Source organism: Plectropomus leopardus, chromosome 5, assembly GCF_008729295.1.
Source record: "Plectropomus leopardus isolate mb chromosome 5, YSFRI_Pleo_2.0, whole genome shotgun sequence".
Classification (NCBI taxonomy): Eukaryota; Metazoa; Chordata; class Actinopteri; order Perciformes; family Serranidae; genus Plectropomus; species Plectropomus leopardus.
This window is the reverse complement of record NC_056467.1, coordinates 13,792,951-13,819,253: the sequence shown is the minus strand read 5'-3', so window position 1 is coordinate 13,819,253 and position 26,303 is coordinate 13,792,951. Positions and strand designations below refer to the sequence as shown.

The 26,303-nt window shown below is 39.4% G+C and overlaps 1 protein-coding gene across 1 annotated transcript in view; it reads right to left on the bottom strand.

Annotated features, from left to right (window-relative positions):
* The window catches only part of grm5b (glutamate receptor, metabotropic 5b), a 79,830-nt gene that overhangs the window by 52,628 nt on the left and 899 nt on the right, over positions 1-26,303 (bottom strand). Inside the window, exons 2-6 of the mRNA XM_042486430.1 lie at positions 15,202-15,581; positions 13,337-13,771; positions 13,010-13,124; positions 969-1,043; positions 372-546 (exon numbers count right to left, since the gene is read on the bottom strand). Of these exons, the coding sequence (XP_042342364.1) occupies positions 372-546; positions 969-1,043; positions 13,010-13,124; positions 13,337-13,771; positions 15,202-15,390 (989 nt within the window). The 5' untranslated portion in view covers positions 15,391-15,581. The remainder of the gene's footprint in view (positions 1-371; positions 547-968; positions 1,044-13,009; positions 13,125-13,336; positions 13,772-15,201; positions 15,582-26,303) is intronic.

Sequence of the window (26,303 nt, the reverse complement as noted above, 5' to 3'; positions counted from 1 at the left end):
GGGCAAGAGGAAAATTGTGTTGATTTGGGGGTGAACTGTCCTGCATGCAGCACTGCGCGTGAAAGACCAGGTTGAAGTTACTATGAAGCTTGATAGTCACCACTTGGATGCAAATTTTACATGAAGAAATTGATTGGATAAGTTTGAGGTAATAAGCTATTTTTTTTAATAGCTCTGTGTTTACAATTATCAGTGGTTCTCATAAGAGGAATAGAGAAGAGCACAGAGCCCCAAATCAAGGACCCATTAAAACATCTCAATCATATTATTTCAGTTACACTAATTTCCTGGGGGAAACCATGTACATCCCGTATGTATGGCAACATACCACTGTTCAACATAACACAGTAAAACTTTGAGGCTCCACTGACCTGCCAATCAGAAGGAACTCTCCCACCAGTCCCTGGCGTCTCATGGCCATGAGGATGTTGCGGACAGTCATGCCTTCACAGAAACAGGCCACCACCCTGGCCTTGGGCAGGTGGCCCCTCAGTCTCTCCAGCAGGCGATCAAAGCTCTGCTCTCCAGCATTGCTCCAAATTTTGCCTGAGGGAACATGCCAGACAAATACAAACACAGTCTGTGACAGATGTGAAATGCTTGGATCTTTGTTGCGTCATGTGCTTTGAAGTGTTACTTTTTTTTCATTTTTTTTCATAACAGTTTCAGTATTTCATTGTGCTCAGTGTCAACCACCTGACACCCACAGTGTGAAATGGGTCTTCACAAAGTCATAAAACAACAGGCAGATCTTTATTGTCAAAAATATATGACTTCTTGTTAAGCAAATATCTGTAAGATGAGACGGCAGGTAAACTCATTTTAACTGCAAACACCATGGTGGCGTTGTTCCACAGGTTATGAAAAGGTAATCAGACGCAATTGCTGCTTGGTTGCCGTGTGTGTGAAAAAGCTGCCAAATCCTCACACAAACTATACACCCACTAAAATTTAATGCAGTTTCTTACCTGAGTGGGCGATACAAATGCCCTCCTTGGCTGCCATGTCCTTGAATGCTTCCATCCCACTTTCACCGTAGTTGCCTGGAAAACCACAGAAAGTTAAAAGGGTCATGGATATAAATTCAGTTTTTTTAAAGATTAATCCAACAACCTTTTGAAAAGCGGACGAACATGATGGATGTATAGATGTCAGCCCAGTCACCTATGTAAAATGTTGTACATACACAAACCTTGTACATTTCTGCAAGACCACGGATATGTTTACTTAATACGTTTTACATGTGTTACGTAGTTCAGATTATTTGTATGGGAGCTGAGTTTCTTATTAGGAGGAAGAGGGGATGGTGGATGGTGTGACAACAGACCACTAGTGGGGACTGAAGAAAGCATGCATTTTTAAAGAGGACACGCCCAGCCGTGTTTGTAGAGTCAAAAGTATTTTGTTAACCAAAGCACGTTTTCTTTGGCATTTTTTATACTCTTTACTGAAAATAACAGAAAGTAAAGAGGCAAGAGAGGAGAGGACATGCAGCAAAGGGCCCTCGGCCAGACTCAAACCCCTGGCCTCAACCCTAACAGTGGGACATGTCCAGCCATGTTTGTAGTGATCATAGCAGGTATTTCAACAACCTAATCCTAGCCAAGTGGTTTTAACCACAGCCTTCACACAACATAAAACTGAAAATTGAAATGTAAACAAATGTCAAGTTTTGACATATCAGCCAGGTTGTAACAGTACAAACACATTTGTTCTTTGCAAAAATGCACAATGCCAACATTTATTCTGCTGTCTGAGTTGTAGATGGATAAAAATATATAAACTTGCATGTGTATATAGGAAGATGACAATGAACATCACTTACATAATTGATTCAGTTGTTCAAGTTATGACTGACTTGTTGTGGAATTGCAAATGTGCCATCACAAAATGTCTAACAGACTATAATTTTTGTTGGAAAAGATGACAGTAAAACACCTGATCCCTTCTGATTTTCAAAAACATGCCCACTGCAGTAACTGGCCTGCTACTGCACTACTCATGAAAGCTAAAATTTATGTCAGAGAAAGCGTCTCCCCACTGTGGCACCCGTTTCTTTGCCAGAGAAAGTGGGTGACCTGGAATTTATGCTAATGAATGGTTGTACACACTGGCAGAGAATATGATAGGATTCCCCTCTTTAATTGATCTTCTTTTCCCTTTTATATATTAAAAAAACAACAGTTTTTTTGTCTTTTCTCATTCAATGAGGCTCTTGCATCTTTTAATGTTTCCACCTTTTTACTGAATATGTTATTAACAACAGAATGCAGTTTAAGTAGGTAAAATTGATCTATACTTTTCTTTAACTATTGAGGAAAAGAGGTCAAGCCAAAGAAAAAGAAAAAGTAATAGAAATACAGCCAGAGAGGGACAGAGATAAGGGCAAAGATCACAGCAGGAAATGAGAGCACACAGAGAGAAAAGGGGAAATACAAAGAGAAAGGAAATGCACACAGAAAGTAGAAGAGGTCCCGCAATTCCTGACCGCTGCAGCATCTCAGTGTGTGTGCAAGTGTGTAGTCAGGCCAATGATGAGTGTGGTGGAGCGAAGTGTAAAGTCCTGTAATTAGTGTCTCAGTGAGAGGAATGGGAGACAGATGGTAGAGGCCGTCCATTTTCTGCACGCATTGACACACACACACACAGACACTCGTGCACACACGCACACATTCATACTGTTACCATCACCAAAATCGATAAAGCTTGTAACCTACTTCACTCCGATCTCAACAGGGATTTATGTGTGAGACATCTCTCTCTCTCTCTCTCTCTCTCTCAAACTCCGATATACTCCATGTTACTTTACATTACTAGCACATTGTCACACACTTGTTTTCCCATCCTTCCCAAATAACAAATCAGATAACACAGTGTCTATGAACGCCACACACAACAGCAACATCAAATCCAGAGCAATAGAAGCACTGAACAGAATCCATGCAGCTGTTAAAAAGGTGCTATGGACACTTTAAGAACAACAGTCCGTAGACAAATGCCAAAATAAATTGAAATAACTAACCACGATGTGACAACACAACTGTTTGGCGGACAAAACAATGGACTTCCATTTCTCATGCTTCCGTGTTGAAAAGCTGTGTCACCAGAGGTGCTACATAGTTACTGACACCTACTTTGTTACAAATGAAACCCACGCAGATAGGCTGATGATGTCTGGACACACTAATCTGATCACTTGCAAATAACACTGCTGATAATACGTCTTTAGGATGTGATTTGAGAAACAAAGGCATGCAGTCTGAACATAGCCGTAGTGTCATGCTGCAGAGGTGTCCTGTCCTACTCATCATATTCTACAGACTTAAAATCAATGAAAATGAGAATGATGATGTAAATATTATCATTACCTCTAATGTTGCAAATAATTGCTAAGTTTCAATGTCAGTGAAAATAGTTGCATTTAGATTTTTTTTCAATGTTCAGGCCTACAATGCACAGTGAAAATTTATAAAAAATCTTACACTTCTATTCCTTTCGATCTAAGTTCCCCAAGTTCAGTCCAGCATTTAGAACTGTTTTCTTTTTTAATCTTTGCACAATTTAAAAAACACAAAATGACAAAAAAAAATAATAATAACACAGGATACAGTGCAGGGAGAGGTAAAACACCCTTGTGGACTTATTTGCAGCCTCCACCCAAAAAAGTTTAAAATTTCAAAATGTTTTAAGAAAAAACACAAATGTAAAAAGAAAGAAAATGAAATGGCAACATTAAAGTGATGGTAAACTAATAGCAGAGCACAGATATATAGGACAACAACAATAGCAGTAATTAAAAAAGTCATTACAATTACAAAAATGTGTAATGTATTTTTAAAACATCTATGTATGTGCGTAGATGTGTCTGTGTCTATGCGAGTGTGTGTATTTCTGTGAGTGTGAGCAGGTCTTAATGCAGGACATTTCAGACTCAGTCCTTGACAGCTACATTCATCGGCAGATTTAGGTGGGTGATAAATAACACCAATAAGAATATTCTTACCACCAGAGACACCCGAGCGCTCTATCCGATCCTTGCATCCCTGGCTTCCTTTAATTCACCCTGCCCATCTACACTCTTTTGCCTTAATCATGTCGTTCATCCACTCACTCGGGACATAGGCTACTCAACTTAAACCCAACTACACACTGGCAGTTATTATCTCCTGTGTATCTCCATGGTGACCATGGTATGCTGCAGCATAAAACCTCATATACAGCACATTTACCTCAAAGTCCCTCCTCACATATGGTGAGGTTTTTTTATTTCATAACCATTCAGTGGAGAAAAACAACAACAACCCCTTTACCTCTTTTTATTTTTCCCTTTCACATCTTGCTAGTCTCCCCCACAAAGTCATGCCTCTTTAATCCCTAATCTAAGTCTATAATTAAATGATAAACAAGAAAAAGAACAAAAACAGCTAGAGTAAAAATCTGCAGTAAAACATGAAAGATAAAATAAAGAACAAAAATCCATTCTCAATGTGTACTCCTCACTTGTGTGCCCCTCTGCCCTCTTCGTCTTTGATCCCTCCTCCTCATCTTGTTATTCAGCTTATATATTGCAATGAATTACAACATGCAATCAAATGCAAAGCTGAAGCATCTTCTGCTTGCCCTCCATGGAGCTCCCTCTGCTCCTCCCCCTCCTCCTCCTCCCCCTCCTCTCCTTGAGCCACTGGCTTCACCTACCCCCTGCTTTCCTGTAGCAGCAAATCAGGCAGTTCAATCTAAGACACAGAGACTGGTGCTTCTATGTCTCTTCTCCTATTGTTACCATCCCTTCCCCTCTGCCTCTCACCCTTCCTCCATGCTTCTCAATTACCACTCTCATCCTCTTGTCACTCTTATCAGGTCTATTCCATGCAATTACATATGTCCTCCCCTTCCCCTTTTTTTACTCCTTGTCTGTTTCCTCTTTTCAACCCTGATTCCCTCTGGTCACAACTTCACCCAGAGAAAAAGACATGCAGTAAAAATGTAAACATTGACAAGTAAAGGGCATCCTCCTATGCTCTTATCCTACTCCTTGTGATCCCTCTGCTTGTCTTTTCACTCCCACATCTCCTCAGTCCTAACCAACGCCACCCACCCCATATCACATCTGGAGCACGACAACAATGTGCAGCTAAATGTCAAACACAGTATTACCCTGGGGAAGACGCTAACTGACACTTACACTGTGTCAAACGCCGTGTTAAACAAGATTACAGAATTACACCGCTAATGGAAAACACACATAAACACAAATACATAACAGGATGCATCAGCACAGATATGCAGGTTCATAAACTTTGTGTTATGTTTTTGTGTTTGTATCAGTCTATATTACTGAGGAATTGTTGAGTAAATGTAAAGTTAGTGGCAGATGTGTTATCACTTGTAATTGGCTGCAATTAATTATTTTCATTATTGGTTAAGTTGCCAGTTAATTTCTCAAAATCAATTGATCGTTTTGCCAAAAAATGTAAATCTGGAAAAATTGAGAGATGCTGATCACGGTCTCCTAAACCCCAAATGATTAACCCCAATTGTCTTGAAATTACTTTTTTTTTTTTTTACTAACCAACTCCAAGATATTCAGGGAACAAACATATTAAATACAAAAACCTAGAAATACTTCAGAACTGAGAGGCTGAAACCAAAAAATGTTTGTTCTTTCTGAAAAAGTAAACTCCAAAAATGCATTGATGATCTGAATAGCTAGATAAATCTTCTGTCATGTATAAATGAAAAACAGATAATAAACAAGCCTAGGTTAAAAGAATATTTGACCCACAAAATGACTATTTGTATATCAACTAATCATGCTGTGTTACCTTGAACTTGTGCATAAAACTTTTACGTGGCTCCACTGAAAAGAGCAACATATCAATTTATTAATTGACTGGGGGCCATGTTAAGCGAAAAGCTATAGTGAAAATGCATGTGTTCGAAAAAAGTATTGAGTATTTGTGGCTTAAGTTTTCCTTTAATAAAATTTCTCACTCTACAAGTGATGCAACTCTATCACACAGCTTGCAGATTGGACAGCAAACATTTAGCCTGCAAGTCTCTAATCTGCTTAGATGTGAACAGTCTCACTGGAGTTCATATAAGCTCTCAGAGGATGTAGTCACTATCAAAAATTAGTCTATTTTAACATATCTTCCCGATTTTTTTTCTTCTTTTCAGCCCTGCAAGTGAATAGGAGAAAAACAATCTTAAAAGACCTAAAGAGGTTACTAGCCATTAGGACTTTTAGACTCTTATTCACAACAATTAGCTGTTGGATATATTTTAATGAATTTCAGATGACATGTGCATGTCTGTTATCCCTTTTTTTGCAAAAGAAATAGCAAGGCAGGATGAATATCAGGTGTTTTATAACCATAACTTACTCCACTGTGCTTTTACTCTCAGGAGCAAACTCTGGATCTTGAAATATACTGTGCTCTGTGCCCACAACTCATAATCAAAAATACATAAACATCCAGAGACACACACACAAACAATCAGTTCACACGATTTGAACTGCCTCATACATGTGCTCGAATACCTGTACATGTGTGGGTAACTGCATATCTGGTATGATAAACAGCTGCCCTGTGCATACAGCCTCCAGTAAATGCTTTTAACCAGTTTTATCATGGCAACAGCACAGTCATTTTCCCCCTTAATGACTTCATAACATCTGTGCCAATAGGAAATCTCTATTTAATACTCCCTCATACATATCGTGGATAGAGCCAGGGCAGACAGAGGGCTGGCGAACTATCTATCTATCTATCTATCTATCTATCTATCTATCTGAACAGAAGCAATTAAATGGATTCCCAGAACATGAGTTCTGCAATCTGAGCCCGAGCCAATTTGAGTAGATGTAGTTCTGTGACCCAGGCTCATTAAAACACAGAAGAGCTCTTGTTATATGGGGATCCACCAGAAACTGGGCCCATGACCCACTTTGAATCTTCGCCCTTAGGCAACACTGCCAGAGACGGCGGTAAAAATGTGAGCATATTCAGTCATTCTCCTCTTCTCCCTTTATTATACCTTTCTCTACACTGCGCTCCCAACCCACTGCAGTTTCATCTTCCTCAATCCTGCAAGGGCCATGACAGTTAAATAGGCACAGGGCAAGTCACGCTACAGAGACGGAGAGACAGAGGAATGGTGGAAAAGACTGAGAAATCAGACACGGTGGAGGGGAGACAGATTCAGCGGTGTCAGGATAGGAGTCAATAGAAATAAATAGGACAAACAAATGAGACAGAGACAGACAATAAGGGAGCAAGTGTAAAGAGGAAAAAAGGTGGAGAAAAGGTTGACATCCTGATCAATTTCAGGTGGAGCATGCCTGGGTGACAACATGTCAATTTCATGTCAGTGAAGCCACTGGACTGAACTGAATTGCACTGAGGAGAGCAACACGGGGGGGGGGGGGTAGAGAAAGACTGAAACAGTGAAGGATGATAATGATTCTCTCTGGGGAAATACTAAATGACTGAGAGCAAAATGCCTCAATGTGTGTGAATAATTATGAGTATGTTTTATGATCAGACTGACAACAAAACTGTGATCAATATTGTGCAGAATATGCACACATTTTATCTATACAGTAGAGTGCATATACGTACGAGCAATAACAGAAGTGATGGTGGATGTAAGAAAGATGCTGACAACGGACAACACCTCCCTTCCTCTTCACAGCACCTAGTGAAGCAGTTAAGCCCCTTCAGCTACAGGCTGGTCTCCCCAAGGTGCTCTACAAAGACTTTATTCCAGGAAGTGTTTCACTTCACAACTTCCCCTCTTTCTGCTATTGCATAGATGTCAGTGTTTCTCTTTCTATAACTCCCACCAAACTCAGCTCACTAAAAATTCATATTCATGTTTCAGATTCATGTAGTGTTTTGCTATATGCAGGTCTACATTTTATGCGACTGAGCTTTCAATTCCCTTGACACTGTTTTATATATAATTTCCAAGTTTTTGATCTCATTTTATGTGACACAATTCATCTGAGTTGATGTTGCACTGGATAATGATTCCCTATCTATCCATGTTTTGTGTCTATTTTATCTGATTTCTTTGGGCTTCACCTCTGATTTCTGTGGTACCTGACACTTTAGCTTGGAGATAAAAGAAATAAATAACTGCTGATACTCGATGAGTGCAAAGCAGACACAGAACTACACTGGGGTTGGGGTGTGATAAGACCCATATTTTTTTATATTTAAATGAAGAAATATGTATAAATTAACTACCAGCCATTCTTTTTTCAAATCAAATCCCTAGCTGCTTGTTTGTGGCTGGGGGGTGTCTGGTGTGTGTGGTTGTGTATGCTAGGCCATGTTATGTCAGCAATGGACCATTTTCTGATTAAGACATTTATGATTAGATTATATGAAATAAATGCACTTGGTGTTGTCGCATTTCTTGTACGAATTCTGGCTGCATCAGGGTTGTCAAAAGCTGTCTTTTGTCGTCTTTTGCACGTAAAATATGTTTTTGTCATTACCTTGTGGTAATTTCTATTAGGTTTATAGCTATTTTGTTAAATACTCTTAACAAAATTCATTCACAAAAATTGTGAATGTGATGCGTGCCGTACTTACTTTCATTGAAAAAAAAATTAGAACTTCCTTATAATAATTCTGAAATCATGAATAACCACTATTTTCTCAGCACTTCCATATACTGATGAAGCTTCTACCTAGCACCAGAAGAGATCAAATTCTTGCCCAGAAAGACCTCTTTTCATTACAAATGGAACCAAATGTTGGTAAAATCCACACATTACATACATATATATTCTAGCCTGTATAACAAATACTACATCCCAGTGAAGTAATACTCACGGTTTCCCCCTCTCCAATAATATTATTTCATTACGTCAAATCATTACTGGGCTGATATTACATGCATTATTCAGTTTCAGTTTTTCAGTTGCATATCAATTTCTATCGTTTCTTGCCTCCAGATGAAAAATGTTAATGCAGATAATTAATGAGTACCCACCCCCTTCTCTGAATCTGCAGCTCTTGCACACTCTCTTATCTATGGTGGTTTTCTGGAAGTATTATCATTGCTTTCCCCATTCTCTCTTACTCTCTCTTGTCCTTCATCCTTGATTTTCTTCTTCCTTTTCCTCAATAAACCCTTAATTTCTTTCCCTCCTCCTTCGTTTTCCTCCCAGCCCTCCCCATTCACCTCCCTCTTCTTGTCCTCTCCCTTCATTCCTCAAATGCCCTCCCTACCCCTTTCCTCTCTTCCTTATCTCTCTCTCTTTCCTATTCCTTGCTAATTCTTCCGTTTTCACCCTGCCACCCTCCCTCTCTCTGTGTTTGAGCCTGATTGTGTTTGAGAAGGCAGCAGTCGACCTTGAGGACCAGTTCCAAGGTCAGAGTGGCTTGTCTGAGGAAATACAGGGACCAATACTTTCCTGACAAACACACACATTTGCACACACAACCACGAGCACTCCCTCAAACACAAATGCCCTTACACATTCACCCTCGCTGTCTTGCTGCAAAGATTAATAGCAGCACACCAGCGAACACACTCGCACAAACTCGTATGGAGAGCGGTCGCATGAAAGGCAAAAATAAATGTCACACTCAAGACAAATGTTATTTCAGACACCATACTGCTACAGATTTGCGGGGTGATGTGTTTGTAACCCATCATTTACATAAATAAATGTAGAAATTGCAACAATGTCTGAACATTTGCAGAGAATCAAGAACTGTAGAAATTTTCAATTGGAAGAATTAAAGTAAATGTTAATATAATTCTGCAACGTTTGATTAAAGGTGTAGTGTCTAGGATTTAATGGAATCTAGTGATGAGGTTGCAAAACTGAAATATCTCCTATGTGATAAGTGTGCAGGTAAACCATAGTGGCCAATGCAAAAAAAAACACAAACAGCGCATCTATCATCAAAAATTGCCAAATAGGCATATTTAAATTTGTTTTGCACATGAGACCAGACATCTTTCCTGCTGGAATAAGCTAGATGAGTGATTAAGTACTGCATCAGACTTATTCTTGTTACTTTTTTTAGTATGCTAAGTTAAAACAATGCAGTGAAGCATGGAGAAAGCAAGACAAAAATATCAACGTATTGAAAATTACACATAATTCATGAGAGGCTTTGCATAACTGAATATGTTCCTGTATTTGTGGGCATGCAAGGACAATTATCATGAAATCAATATCCTGTTGAATAATAATCTCACCATATCACCCAAGCCTAACACAGATTTCACTGCATATCAATACTGATACTGCATAATGATACTGATAGTTATCAATACTCTTATTTATACCACTGTCCATAATTTGGTGCAAAAAATAAGACATGGCATGACAAGATGTGAAAAGATTCAACCAGGACTTGTGTTTTTCTTTTTTTTGAAGAAATAAGTTAAATTGTTTCCTGAGTTTTTTTTAGCAAGTAGCAATTGCTAAAAATGTCTAGTCAACAAAGGTCTGATGGAGATGTGTTAATGCTGCTTCATTAACAGAAACTAAACTTATACAATATTACAAATTACACAGCTTTGTTTACAAAAAGGGGTCCAAAACAATATACTTCACTTTTCGATTAGAACATTGGAAAAAACGTCATAAATTTATTTACACTATTGCATTATCAACAACAAAAATGCCTTATTTTTCCTTGAAGCTGTTTATCACCACCACAGTCAAAAGTGCTTACTTTATTGGCCAAAACATTGTGTCAGGTGACAGAATACTAACTCAGTGATCATCTGCCCTCTGGGCCTGCTGGTTGTTTTTTTTTTAAGTTTATCTTGCAGTCCTTAAGAAAGTCCCCAGTGAGTTTGCGACCGGCCATGCATGCCCAACAGCTGGCAAATGAGGATATATGACCAGTGTTTCCAACACAATCACAGTGTTGTGGTGGTAGCTGACAATTATCAGAAACATATCATTCTGTGGACTTTTGCGGATCCCTGAACGCAGCGCAGCAGGTGGAGTTTACGTGACTTCTTTTTTTCCTTTCTATGCAGCACTTGTCACTGGAGGGGTGGGTTAATGGCTCTATCATTCCATCACAGCTGACCAAATCACATCAATGGATGAGAAGAGTTGTTTGCAGATCTTTGTAAGTGAAAGTAGTTTTAGACGAAGCAGAACGGTTAAATTTCACTTTCAATGCGCCTGACATTCTGCTGATATGTCTTTGCCCCAAGTGCACTATAAATAACTGAAAGGCAGCCTATGTATATTACAATAGTGCTCCTAATTAAAAGTCCAGCTCCAAAAATCTAGTTGTGGCGGCCCTTCACAAATAAATGAATGTGAATGAATGCAAAGCTTCCATAATGCACACATGGGCTCTCTCTGGTGTGTAGCCGAGCCAGCCAGTACACTATAAAAACTGTAACATCCTTTATCTGCACTCATAATAAATGATGTCATTTTCCCTAGTGGACGTGCAGATAGTTTCAAATGCAAGACAAAAAGGAGTTGTTGTTTTTGAAAGCCTGTGGAGCACACACCCTGGATACCCAGAGGTGGAGACTTGAAATACAAGCTGGCATAGCTTGGAGGTCTTCTGTGTACCACTGGCGTCACCGGTTCGCCAAAGTACAGCAGGTTTTGAAGCAGCCCTCAAAGAAACAGAGGACACTAAAAATATGTTGTAAAATGTCACACTATACCCCAAACTTGGATAGATGATGTTAATGTCAAAAAATGGCAAAGTTCTCTTTCAATGGCTTGATGCCGGCAGGTTCGTCATCATTAGGGACCATGAGGAATTTGAAAATGCCCGCTATGTAAGAATGAATTAATGTTGTATAAATATCTACAGCCATACCGTTTGTCCAGGAGCTTATCAATATTTCTGTAGTGATATTCAGCAACCAGTACCAATTCAGTGCTGGTTCTCCATACCTACATAACTATCCCTAGTTAACACACACACACACACACACGCACGCACAAACACAAACACACACACTTACCCTTCATACCTCAATTCAAATGCTGTTGTAATGCCCTCAGGCAATGCCAGAGGCCAGGTTCTAGAGTGTGTGTGTGTGCGTGTGTGTGTGCGTGTGTGTGTGTGTGTTTATCTGTTATCACACTTTTAGGTTCAACGAGGCGTCTCTCAGTGGACACATGCACACAGAAAGACATAGTTCATTGTCCTCCAGTTCCTGTCTCTGTCACACTATCTCCCAGAAGTCCAACTGACTCAACTCACCACCACCTTCAGAGTGAGTGAGAGAGTGAGTATTTACAGTAAATCTTCATGCATACAACAGACACTTAATAATTGTCAATTATCATGTTTTACAACCCTACTCTGTGTCATTTATCAATGAGGATTTAGGCATACATTTTGAGAAGATACATTATACTTTGACTTTGATGGCATCTAATGCTCTCCCTGCTTTTGACTTATAACATCTCTGTTATCCCCAGATATTTATTTCTGGCTGGGTGGCAACCACCTCTTCTTGCAAACCCAATGACTTCCTTATCCTCCAACGACTACCGGCTGATCTACACTGCTGTTTTGGATACCACTGTTCCATCAACTTCTAAACTAGCTATTTTCAGCCCCACTCCAATAATTCTTTTTTTTTTTTTAAACCATACTTACCATTTATCCATCCCTCGACTTCCTTTTTTTCTTGTTTTTGCACAGAAAACATTCCTGTTTTGTTTGAAGCAAAACTTTCCTGATATTTCTGCCCGGCTCTAATTATTCAAAACATTAATTTCTGTGAGGCATCACAAATGTGCAATTCACAATTGCACATTCCTGAGCAACCAAGGACTTTCCACTTGGACTAACTGGTCCATTTATCTTGAGTCACTGGATAAGATCCAGGTAAAAAAAAATGTAATGAGGAGGCAAAATCACAGTATAATGAGGCAGAGAAAGAGCAAGAGGCCAAGAAAAATAAAAAGAGTCCATGTGTGCAGGTCTGAGCTTGGAAGGGGAGTTTAAAAGTCAGAGACAGAGTGTGTGGGTGGTTGTACCTTCAGTGTGGATAGCAGACACGTAGCTCCAGTTGTATCTCTTGACAATGTCCACCATAGCTCTTGCCTGCTGGGCATCTGAAGGCACCACACGCATAAAGTACTTATACAGGCTCTGAAACAATGGAAATAAAATCAATGATAAGAGTTATACTGGAGCATCTAGAACATTTAGTTAGGTAATGGGTAATTCTACATGATTAAATTAAAGGTACACTTGAGTAGCAGTAATATATTCTCTCTCCACTTTACTCTCGTTTATATTTATGGGCCTACATCTGTACAACTTCAGTGACATGAAATTTGTCTACAGACACATGGTCTCACCTTATCACTGAGGTCCATACTGGTGGCAGAGTAGGCAATCTGTGGTATATTGAACAGCTGTAGAAGGTTCTGGACTTGGATGGCCACTGAGCTTGACCCTGGTCCAATTAAACCCACAATGGGTTTCTTCCCCCGCATTGGAGTGGCAGAGGGGTCTGCGCACTTCATTGCCACTCCTCCCCCTCCCCCTCCCCAGGTGCCTCCCCCCCCCCACTCCTCTGCCTCGTCAGAGGAGACCAGCGAGTCCCGAATGAATTCAATGCTCTGCTCCAGAGCCACAGCCGAGTGCCAACAGGAGTCCCGGATCTCACAGCCAAGGGAGATGTTGGGAAGGATGTGCGGGTCAGTGTTGATGCGGTCCAGTGTGTGCATCATGGCCTCCACCCTCTGGATGCCGTACTGCTCTCGCACTGCGCCACACTTGCGCTCATGTACCTGTGCAGATAGTGTGGAAGAAGAAATCAAATCAAGTAAAATTAAATTGAAATTTTCGATAACAATACCTAAATGTTGTCAATGATGATGCTGTTAATTATTCGAACACATTTTCAATTCTTAGCACACTAAATAAACAGTAAAGCACATTTTTTAAACTTGTGCTTTTAACACATTTGCTTCTCAAGGTTAAAGTAATACTTGTTTTATATTCACAAGGCTACATATAATGTGCACTTTGTATTTGATGCTCTCTGTCTATTTCGACTGTATGCCTATGGTGCTATAATGTGATTGTTATGTGTGATTCTTTATTCAATGAATGATGTCAGCCTGTAGTGTGAACAGATTGGTCCACGTGAGTCATTAAACCTATTTAAAGTCCCTGTGAAATGGAAGTTAGAGCATCTTTAGCCTCTGCAAAGTGATGTATTTCCAAGTGAAAATTAAATTTTCAGTTGCATACAGCTACAAGAGGGATTTAAATAAAATCCCTTGCATTCGATTGGACAGTTAAAAAGTTGGCGGGCTAATTGTTTGGCGTGACACAAAGCTACAGTGGAATTCGATGCTGAGCAGATTGTTGACTGTCCTCTCTCACCATTAGATCTGGAGAATCAATGAATTAGACCTCAGCTAAATGTTTTTGGAAATGTTAGCTACTACAGCCCACAAAATGGTGAAGTGCAGTTTAAATGACCAGTGTGGCTCACTTGACCAAAGTCTCATTTGACGGGATGAACTTTTCTGAACACACGAGTGCAGAATGATTTATCAAACATTTCAAACAGTCTTAAGTGGTTTCACAGAAAGAAAAATGACAGGGATTTGATGTAAAATACTCTGATACTGATTTATTTAAATAAAACTGAGAAAAATCATTGTTTATTTAACTGGGTCTTTAAGATGTTTTCTCCTTTTGTAAAATAACCTGATGAATGTTTTTTTCTGATTTTTGGAAGTGCAGAAGACACTGTGTTGGAGGTCTTTGCTCTATTATATTCGCATGGCTGCCATGTTTAAGAATTGTTTTTTTCTGTTTGCAATTATCCATAATGAGATGGGAAAAAAAGCCTATATGTCAGTGGGCGATTGCAGGTTCCTGGGGAAGCTTATGGAGGTTGAATGTTCATGGCCACACAGAGGTACCCATTCAACAAATTGACTGTGTTCTTTGAGTCTTAATAAGCAGACTAAGATCAAGTCTGTACAGACTGCAAATTTGGTCAAAAATCACTTACAATATTTTTTTCTTAACATAATTTTCTCCATTTTCTGACTTAATTTGTGTAATCATTTCAGAGTGCTTCATTCAAATCTCAGCAGGATTTCACATCGCACTGAATTTACAATCACAAGACCTGAATTCCCATAACTACCACACACAGACTATCCTGCAGACATACACAGATGCAAAAACATAAAATTACCTTGTCAGCAGGAGGCTGGTGATGAACAGAGAACAGTGCTCCGATGATAATGTCGCCAGGCATGTGTGCTACAACTCGCCGTTCAGACTGGGCAGAGTCAGCTTCATAGCATCCCACCCAAAGGGACAGAACTAGCAGCAGCCAAATCATCATCTTGGTCCGTTGAGGTAACCGAGAAGCAAATTTCATGTGCGTTGTATAGAGCCGTCACAGGATACTACTTGTCCGAGAAACGCTCATCCTGGCCATGGCATGAGCTTGTGGCACAGAGGAGTTTTTGAGAAGTTTTCAGTATATTCCTTTCTTCTGACTTGTCCTTCTCTCTGGATTTCAAGGTGAGACCATCACTGCAACAACTGGAACAGGTGCAGCACTGCAACCTGAGAAATTCAGAAGAAAATCTGGGCTAAGTCTCATTGGCTGAAACAACTTCAGGCTCCCCCAATTATAAGGTAGAGCTGGTCTCCACAGTAACAGGTGACAGACAGACAGACATGTTCACATAAACCTGTGAGCAGAAAAGACTTTGTTAGAATTTCAAAATCTTAGTTGGAGCTGGATTTCACAGGCACCCTGGCCAGTCTGGCTTGTTTGTGGTTTAACTGCTTTATCTATTTACTTTTATGTAATCACAGTCTATAGACACAATCCCCCATCTTTACTTTAGCTTTATATACCATCAACATAACGTTCTTTTTACATACACATTTATAATCATTGATTATATACACTTTTACTTTATCAAAGCTCCTACACTGATGTTTTATGTATTGTGATTAATTTAGATTATCAGACTATACACTGTATGGCAAAATGGGGATATGCAGTAAGTTGATTTTAATGTTTCAAACCTCAGATGAACAGGCAGAAATGTCAGTAAATCAGCACGCCAATTTGTTGTTAAACACAAGTACCTTGGATAAATCAGACCTTCAGTCCAGTTTAGGCAGAACTCCAAACACATGAGCGCCAAAGACCTATTTTTCTCCGTCACACCTTGTCTTTTCAGCGTATAGTGGTGGGGAAATCTGTGTCAATTACAGCGTGAGCTCATAGCTTTCCGTGTCACTTGACACTGAGTGTGTGCAACAATTTCTAAGCACATTTGATTGTTAATTGTAATGGGAATGCAAACTGTAATGAAATCAACTGGGGTGTGACTTCTAAACCTTTCAACACTAAATGTTGAGAAAAATACTAATTGTTTAGAAAAATCGGCAACTGTTTAAAAGTTAATGTTTTTTTCATGTCATACTTTGTGCAGTCTCTGCACAACACACACTGGGAAATAGCTTAGCTTACTAGCAACAACGCAACCTGTGTGAATGAGAAAAAATAAAAAGGAAAGAGCCAAGCAAGAAGGCAGTCTCCATGTGCACCTAGACATTACATCAGCCTCCCGTGGTGGTTCAGGACAGGGCTGATCATTATTTATGAAGAGGGAAAAGATGCTGCAAAATGTTGGTTTTTTTTGTAACATTAAGCACTGAGGAGGGACTTGTGTTTGTAATATTGGCTTAGGTGAGGGATATATACCTTTCAATTACTGTATTTTTTTATTTATTTTAAATAAAAAAGTCACATCCCACCATGCCCCTCCTCTGATAAAGTACAATCCCACGACCCTGGCATGGAGGCTGAACAACTGTACTGCTGTGGACAGGTCTGCAGGAAAACATTTTCTAACCACCTAAAAAAAAGTCTATTGGCCTATCTTTTAAATTGTACACTCTATTTGAATCCTCTTTACCTGACACAACAGCTGATTGTGGCAGCTGTAGACCAGTAACTGCGCTATTCGGTGGAGTAAAAGGGCTGTCTCTCTCAATGAAGTCTGGTGTTTTTCATATAACAGCTTCAAATCTCTGTCAGTAAGGACTGTCTAACAGCATTGCTAAGCGAAAAAATACAGCCTAAAATTTAAATTTATAAAGCTGTGCAAGCCACTACATCTTCAAAAACACGGCCCCGCAAATGTTTCACAATAAAATGCCTTGTGTCAACAACTGAAGAGATTTTTTTCAAAAGAAACTTTGTCGGAGGGCTTTTGTTTTGAAACAGAAACAGGAAAGGTTGAGTAAAACAGATGTATCTGTATTTCCTCATGTCTGCGACATATAAAGACATTGAAACTGCAGTAAACGTTTGTAAAGAGTCAATGTAATTATCAACAGATTTTGATTTTTACCGTTTATTTGCTGAAAACCATATGCGTCTTGCAGTAAAAATCGGCGAGACTGTTTCTCTAGATGCGCCACAGCAGTGCTCACGCCGTCAGTGTGGCTGCTCTATCCTGTCAACATGGGTGCCAGAATTAAAAAAACAACAGGTTCTGCAACGCACAAGTCTTTCCAGTAAAAGAGAGAAACAAATTCAGAAACTGTATGGTTGTTTTTCTCTGTTTAATAAGGAAAGTGGGCGTAAGAATATTACCTTTTGCTCACATTTTTGTGAGGATATTGTGTATTGAGTTGACTGAACCCCTCCACCGCACCCCACCCCACAGACACGGCACGCTGATACTGATATAAACGCTATACCCCGGTGAAATTCCAGGAAAGTATGTAAAATTAGATACCACCCAAGCCTAGTTGCACAGACATCATGATATATCATAAATGATTGTCTTGCAATGCATTTAGTATTGCTGAATTGCTCTATTGTGATATAATTGATAGTGGGCAACATATTATACACTATCGCACTCTGTAATGCCCACCCTTAGTCACCACTATGTTAATATAATATCACTAACACAACTACAACAGCGAATCACGCCTCACAGCTGCTGTGAGGAAACTTTGGTCGCCTGACAAGTTTTATCCAGCACTCGCCTGTGAAACTATGACACCAACAAGGTCACATAAAACCTCGGGCAGTCCCATTTCTCCTTTTAATTTATTTTTGTTTTGGCCCTTGAAGAGTTACTACACTGTTGAAAAGCTATGAGCACCACAGAACTCAGCTCACCGCATGTCATTCCTTAAGCGTCTGCCACTCGACTCTTACCAAATCACACCTGGTACTTTATGCCCTATTCCCCCACTGCTTTATTATTATTACTTTAACACTGGATTTTGGATGTTCTCTCCAAATTGGTCTCCCTTCCATTGCTATCATTATGGGGTAAATTGTTTTCGCGACTGAAACAATGAATTTGGCAAAAACTGTGCATTCAGGGGTATTTTGTATTCCTTTTGTTCTAGGATAAAAGACTATTGCATGTGCCTTGTTATAATAAATTATAGAATGCATCCATTTACTGTAATGACTTACAAACAGAGGTAAGGCAAAAGTGAAGAGCGCTCTTTCCTAAATGTGTGCAAGTCAACCTCTAAGTGGATGATTCTAACAGACAAACAGGACACAACTTGCTACGAGAAATACACTATAGAGGGGATATCACTTTCCTCCCCCGAATAAACTTTTAAGTAATCATCCCTCTGCATTAATGGGCAAGTCTTAGAATTTGCTTAACCTCAGAGCTACACAAATACTTTACTTCACTGCAATGGAGCGATTTAATTGACCGTAAACAGCAGGGGAGCTGGGACGGTTTAGACAGCAGAGGATGGCATCCACTGCTTATGCAAAACAGGATCAAGGTCGTGACAGGGATGTTGGTGGTTAGCTGAGTTGGGGAAAGAAGGGGGGTGGGGGGGAGCAGAGCGTAGTGAAAATATATGAATAGAGGATAAAAGGGACATAGAGGGAAGGGAGGAAATAGAGATACTAAAGGAAAGATGGGGAGAGAAGAAGAAACAGGGAAGGGTGGGGGAAGGAAGAGAAAGGGGAGGTGCATGCTAGGTAGAGGAAGAAAGATAGAGCCGAAGAGGGAGATAAGAGAGGAAACGGAGGAAGAAGGAGAGAGTGATAAAAAGAGGCATCAAGGGACAGAGAGCCTCACTGAACGTAATTAAAATGACAGTGTCAGGATGGCAACAGGGCTAACTGCTGCTCCAATAATGAACAAATGAAACAAAACTCAGCCCCCCCACACATACACACACACACACACACACACACACTCTGTCTTTACCGATGACGCAATCATGGCTCTGTCTCACAATCCTCTAGCTCAGGGATACTTAACTTGCTTTGCTTGGGGGGCACATTTGCAAAATAACAGGAGGCCAGGGGCCAGTCACAGCAGCCCCATATATGTTTCTATGATTTGAGGACATTTCTACAATTTAAGGATGTGTCCAGGATTTTGGTTGTTTCTATGATTTTAGAACATTTCTCAGATTTTAGGACCTTTTTCCAATTTCAGGACATTTGCAGGATTTTAGGACATTCAACTAATTAAGAATGTTTCTAGGGCTTTAGGACGTTCCTCAGATTTTGGGACATTTCTAGGATTTTAGGACAATTATAGGATTTTAGGATGTTTCAAGGATTTTATGACATTTCCTGAATATAAGGACATTAGGGGCTTGACTAGGACCTCTTGTCAGGGGTGCAGGGGATCCTCCACTGGCATTGTTTTTTATAAACAAGCTCTATTTGCAGTTTTATGTACTCTGGCACTTTATGTAAACTGAAAGTAAAAATACAATTCCCAGTGTGGATCATTTGATTTTTATTGTTAATTCAAAAATGATTGGAGGGCCACCTGGCACGCCATAAGTTAAGTATCACTGCTCTTGCTAGATCTACTGGCACATTAATGTAATGTTACAAAGACACATTCCCACGCGCCAGAAAATCATTTCCCCATACATTTCTCTCTCACTGCCTCTCTCCCACACTCGGTCACATACATGCTGCATTTCTCTGTCATGCTCCCCCTCTGTGTCTCTCTAGTTGCGTAGGCCTTACTGTAGCCAAGAGGAAAGAAAAGAAAATCAAATCCTCATTCCCTAAACAAACATCTCGCACACGCCATTAGGCATTTATATCTCTAGTTCTATACAAACTACGCACAAGGGCATTATAAAACCTTCCAAATCAACTTTAACACAAACATAAACAGACAACATAGGCAGAAAAAAACATCCATCCTCCCTCGCTGTCTTACTGTAATTCAATGAGTTTCATTAGGGCTGACACACTATTTTTTGTCGCCAAAGCTTTTATTTTACTGCGCCTTAAACAGGGAAAATAACAATCACAATTTCTTTAAAAGAACCCCTTGAACATAAACACATTTATTTTCTCTTGTTCTGTATGATGCACAGGCATTTGTGTTTGTAATGGGGTAGGGGGCAGCATCTAGACTTTACAGAATAGTTGCTGCTCTTTTCACATCTCAGAAGGTTGACTTGGACTTAAAAAAAACTTTTCTCACGGCATATTTCGACAGGCTTATTTGGGGGAAAGAAAATAAGACAAATATATATCAGGACTCACACTGTTTGCAATTATTCAATATTCACATGAAACATAAACATGCTAATGGAAAATGCAGGCATCTTGAGTGCCCTACAATGATAGATTTGCATTTAACCATGTTATCTTGAGTGAACCGGATCCATCATCACCCTCTTGACGTGGACTTTTCACAGTATTATGCTACCAGAAGAAAACGTAGGGATAAGTACCAGCATATGAGTGTATGAGTTTAACATCTTTACATAACGCAGTGTGTCCATCTCTTTCTGTTAATATAATATACTCAGGGGCATAAATGTTCAACAGAAAAAGCATCAACCAACACCACATTTGGTTTCAAACATTAATTGCTGGCAACAAAATGGAGCTTAGTGCATCTTCATCATGTACACAGTTTCAGGAAGCAGCAATATTTTGGGATGCTTCAGTTATTCAGAGGAAGCTTTTGCTGAGTGGGCATGTGACAAAGTGTCTCCATGTGCCTCTTGTTCCCCGAGTGAACAGAGATACTATTTTTTGCACGAGCCCTAGGAAATGAGGTGTTTCAGCATGTTTTAAAAAGTTTAAGGGTTTATTTTATTTATCTGTACCTGCTGCCTTGTTTCCCGAATTATCTAACAGCCACTAAGAGCTGGCTCTGGTGCTCAGACCATAAACATCACTAAGGCCCTAATAAACCAACACTCACAGTATTCAAATTTATATCTTGTGTATCTTTTCTGACAGCTACAACCAAACAGATCTTTTTTTTTTTTTTTAATTTTTATTACAACATCTTTGTTGCATTTTTTTTGCATTTTTGCCCTTTACCCCTGCTAATTTCTGACACTGCTGCCACAGCTGACAGAGCAGATGAGCCGCAGGGAAAAAGGACCAGGGCAGATGGGAACAGCAATTCTCTGACGGACATGTATGCTGAAATCCTTGAAGAAAACACTGATGCCACTGGACAGGAGGGAAGCAGCCGAGTGGAAGTGGAGATAAGTTATTTGTTCAATGTGTTTGATCAACAAAACTTTCAACTTGTGAAATACAGTACAGAACTTCTTAATAATGTGATTTTAGATACAGGGATCCCCCCAAGCCCTCCAAGAAACACCCCATGACCCCGTTGGAATACTGGAGAAGCAACAAGCACCATTTCTCGAACCTGGCCTAACTTGCATTTGAATACTTGTCGGCCCCTTACACCAGCACTGACAGCCAGCGTTTGTTTTCTGCTGCTGCACACGTGATCGACGAGAAAAGAAACCGAATCAGATGCAAGATGCAGAGATGCTGCTTTTTATCAGGAAAAATCTCCTCCTGATCCGTCCAGAATTAAGAAAGAAGGAAAAGAAAGTAGACGATGCAGTACAGTAGTAGTATAGTAGTATAGTATAGTATTTACTGCTATGCAATACTATAGTATAGTAAAGTAGTAATTTCCTTCGAACACTGGTAAAGGACCACAACTTAAGTACAACTTAAGTGCTCTCACCTTATAACACAAAGTAAGAGTAAAGAAAATGTACTTCAGTTTGTAAAGGTTCCTCTATTAGAAAATGTAGTCCTATTCAGAGTTGTAGATTAGGGAACAACAGTTGCCTCTTGAAATGAAAAACAAGCTGTTAACAAGGAAAACTCCTTTCATCATAAAATGACATTATGCCTTTCTGTCATTGCAATTTATCTGGAGACTAAGCAGCCATATACTTTTGGTTCTGTAAAAGGCCTTTATTTTTTTATTAGTGAGGAAATGCACTTTATTTACTTTGACATGTCTGATTTGACATATGGCAGTGCATTTCATTATTTATTTTGAATTCTTATGTAAGAGGTATGATAGGCTTTCAGTTCTAAAAGCCTTTATATTTGTATTGAGTGATGCACTTACTTTACAAATAGTAGCCTGTGTTTACATTAACATCTGATTTGAGATTGTCAACGCATTTATTTAACTTTGATTGTGAATTCTTATGGGAAATGTTTGATAGGCTTTATGTTCTATGAAAGCCAGGTAACATAGTTGTCCCCCAAGTTTTACTTTTCTTTAGTGAGCACAATTATCTATTTGCATTTGTCACTCTGTTTTATCTGCAGATTAAACAACAGCCATAGGCTTTTGGTTCTATATAAGTCTTTATTTTTTTATATTTATTGAGTGATGTACTTTACTCTGATTTGGCAGAATGTGAAACTAAAAGCATTAAATTTATTTAGATATCTTAAGGAAAATGTTTGATACGCTTTGTTCTACGAAAGCTGTTTCTTTTTTGAGCACAACAGTAAACTCTCTATCTGCATCCGTCAGTGTTTTATCTGCAGACTAAGCAGCCATAGGCTTTTGGTTGTATAAAAGCTATTATTTTTTTATTGAGTGATGCAACTTACAGTTACTCTGATTTGTTTCTCTGATTGTCAGAGCATTTCATTTGAGAAAATAAATAAATAAATAAATGTCCATTTGAAGAGTTAGAACTGTTTTTGTCATGTTATCAGGAGTGATGTCAGTTATATTTGGTTAAGTCAAAGATATAAAGTTAAATTCATCTGTATTCACTACATCTCAGCCTTTCATACCCTCAGGTAATGAAAAACAAACAAAAAGAAATTATCAGTTATCTGTATCTCATCTGTCACAAGAAGCTGGAAATTATCGGCTATCAATGTTGGTTAAAAAAATCATAATTGTACATCACTAAATATAATACATCTTAATACATAATTAACAGTTATTAATACAGTTTCCTGACCATTTTCCATATTTCTTCAATCATATCTAATAATCTCCACAATCTCTCCATTTTTCTATCCAATTTCTTTACCTTTTTCTTTGCAATTTTCTGGACATTTCTTGCCAAGTTGCTCATTGCCAGTTTTCTCAATATCCATAGGTTTAAATGCCTGTGAAAGCCGTCACAACAAAACTGATGCTGATCCAGGTTCTAAATGGTTACACAAATTTCAATAAATAAGGTATGATACTGAATGACATTATCGGATAATAAAGGACAGAAGATGTTAAACACCATCAGAATCTCTCTGAACCAAATCCATAGCCAGCAATATGTAACTGTAAACATGCTGTTGAAAACTGTCGACTGTAGACTCCCTCCTCATGGGGATGTTATACAGTCTCAATAATACATGCTGGTATAGTCACTGTCGTCAGGGAGTGCTAACAACGTAAAGAATTTACCTGCTGCAGCAACTCATCAGACAAGGTGTGACACAGCATCGCCTGCTTTACTCTCCAAAACAAGCTCTGACCTTAAATCACTTCATCCTGCAATGTTTCAACAGGGACCTGCAGCCCACACTGATACCCTTCTCAATAGGCGACCTAATTATACTTTACATTTTTATCTGTTGTGGTTTGATATTTCTCTAGCGTCCCTATTAAAGGATTCAGTGACTGATGCGTTATTTTGTACACCCCTAACTAATCGCTGACACACAACGTCTGGTCAAACTGCCTCTCTCCAAGGAGATATAAAACCGAGAGACAACAACAATGACTGGCGCAGCGCTGCATCCGTCAACCGCAATGGCTGATCAGAGTCCATCATTTGCACTTAATCAAACACACACACGATTTTTTTTTTACACGCGAATGGTGCAAAGCATGACAGAGACACCGTCTAAAATGAACATGGCCACAGCATGCACAGATGAAAACCGGGGTTCTGATCCCTCTCTGTCTTATTGACATCCCCTATACATCAGTGCAACTGGCTGCTCTTCTAACTAGGTTACACCGTCGCGGGATATAACCTTATAATAAAATTCAAGGATAACTAGTCCACATGTAACTGCATGCAAGTCCGTTTATGAATACTGCAAGAACAATAGGAAATAACAAAGTGCGACAAAATCACTGAGCAGAATATTGAGTAGGGTATACAGGATAAGTCTCTGAAGAAACACGGTGGTCTTTTATTAGGGGTATTTTTCTGAAAAATCTCAATATCTTACCTCATAGGAATCTATATGTCTCCCGCTTGATAATTACGTTGCAAGTTGCTGTCACACAGTGAAGATACTGCCGATAGTCCAATGTCAAACACACCGGAGCTTCCTCTGATTGCTGTGCAGCCTCCGAGCTCCCTCCGTTTTCCAGTCACGCACACCTGAGCCTGTCTCCAAACACCTCTCTCCTCCATCCCACCCCTTTTCCTTTCCTCTGCTCCTCCTCTCCTCTCCTCTCAGCTCCTTTCCCCTCTCTTCTCTGTCTCCACACACCCCCATCTCCTCCCAACTCCCCATCTTTACAAATTCATCATACAGTCCAGCGATGTAGAGAAGTGAGGACAAACTCGAATAAACGCTTTCAAAAGAACAAAATGCTTGTTAAACCATTTAAAACCTAAGCAAACTTGATTTCTTTCAAAAACACGAGAAGAGGACGACTAACAACGTAACAAGAAATGGCCCAATAATTATCAAGAAATTAGTAAAAAAAAAAAAAAAAAAGGTTGCAAGACAATTGCCTGTAAATACGCACAAAAATAAAGTAAGGAAGAACAAAAAAACAAAAGGGGAGGCAATGCAAGAAAATGACCAATAAGTGTTAAACTAAATGTTTTTCATTTTTTCTTGTAACCTAATTTTAAATATGTAATTCAGAGAATTACAAATATAACATAGTGATCATATCCAATATCCTCCCAGCTAATCTTCAGATCATTTACTTGCCACCTGTTAGCCTACTATCTATTGATTATTTATGTTTTTTTTCCGGTGTTTTTTAAATAAATCAAATGAATTTTCTCAGGGTTTCTCCCCAGAAGTTTAAACGCCAGTGAAATGCTTCTGAATGCAGGTCAAGAAAATGAATATGGCTATCCAGGTGTTGAAGGGTTAAAGAGAACACCCGTTAGTAAGCTAGGCTAATTGTTTTGCTTTAGCTTAGCCGGTTTCTTCGCTTCATCGAATAAACCAAGGGGCGACAAAGTTCATCTTATCTTATTAATGTTATTTGTTTTTACTTTGATTGCCAAATGTCTTGGGCTAATCATTTTAGGCTGCTCCAGTTTACGATAAGTACGTCTGGCACCTAGCATAAATTCTTCCACAGACGTTAGCATAGCTAGCTAAACAGTAGCTTAACTTCATTATAGAGCTAACGTTAGCTATAGTGTCGAACAGGTGTGGCTAAAGTCTGTTTACTATCGATTTGTGGTTCCCCTAACCCCGAAACTAAACTTTGCTCCCACATAAACACCAACAAGTTGTCTTCAGCGCTACTTTCCGTCAACCCAATCTTACCTTTATAACACCCCACATCCCAGCGACGCCATGAAGGAGACACTATTTAGTGAGGGTGCAGACTTCAACACAACACCTGTAGGGTTCGTGATTCAGCCAATCAGAGCTGAGCTCCGGTTTCTTGTCACTCCTCTTCTGTCTAATCCAAAGATTTGAATTAAAAATGTGAATCATGGGCATGACCGCAGCACACAGGTTTACATTGCAGGCTATGTTGAATGGACAACAACAGACCGATAGAGACACACACAGAAACACAGCGAAAACTCTGCAGCATGGTTACACAGAGCTTATTGATCTGTGTGACCGGTTTCTTCTCTCTGTCCTGCTCTATCTCTTCCCCTTTTTTAAAATTCTCTCGTGTGCAACCCTCTATGCCTGTTCTCAGTTGATCCTCTGCCCTTTACAATAAATCCTGCATTCACAAACGTCTTTAATTAAAACAGGTCTACTGACAGATCAGAAAAATATCTGAAAAACACTATGCGTTGCAAATATAGGCTGCTCTATGCGTGGTT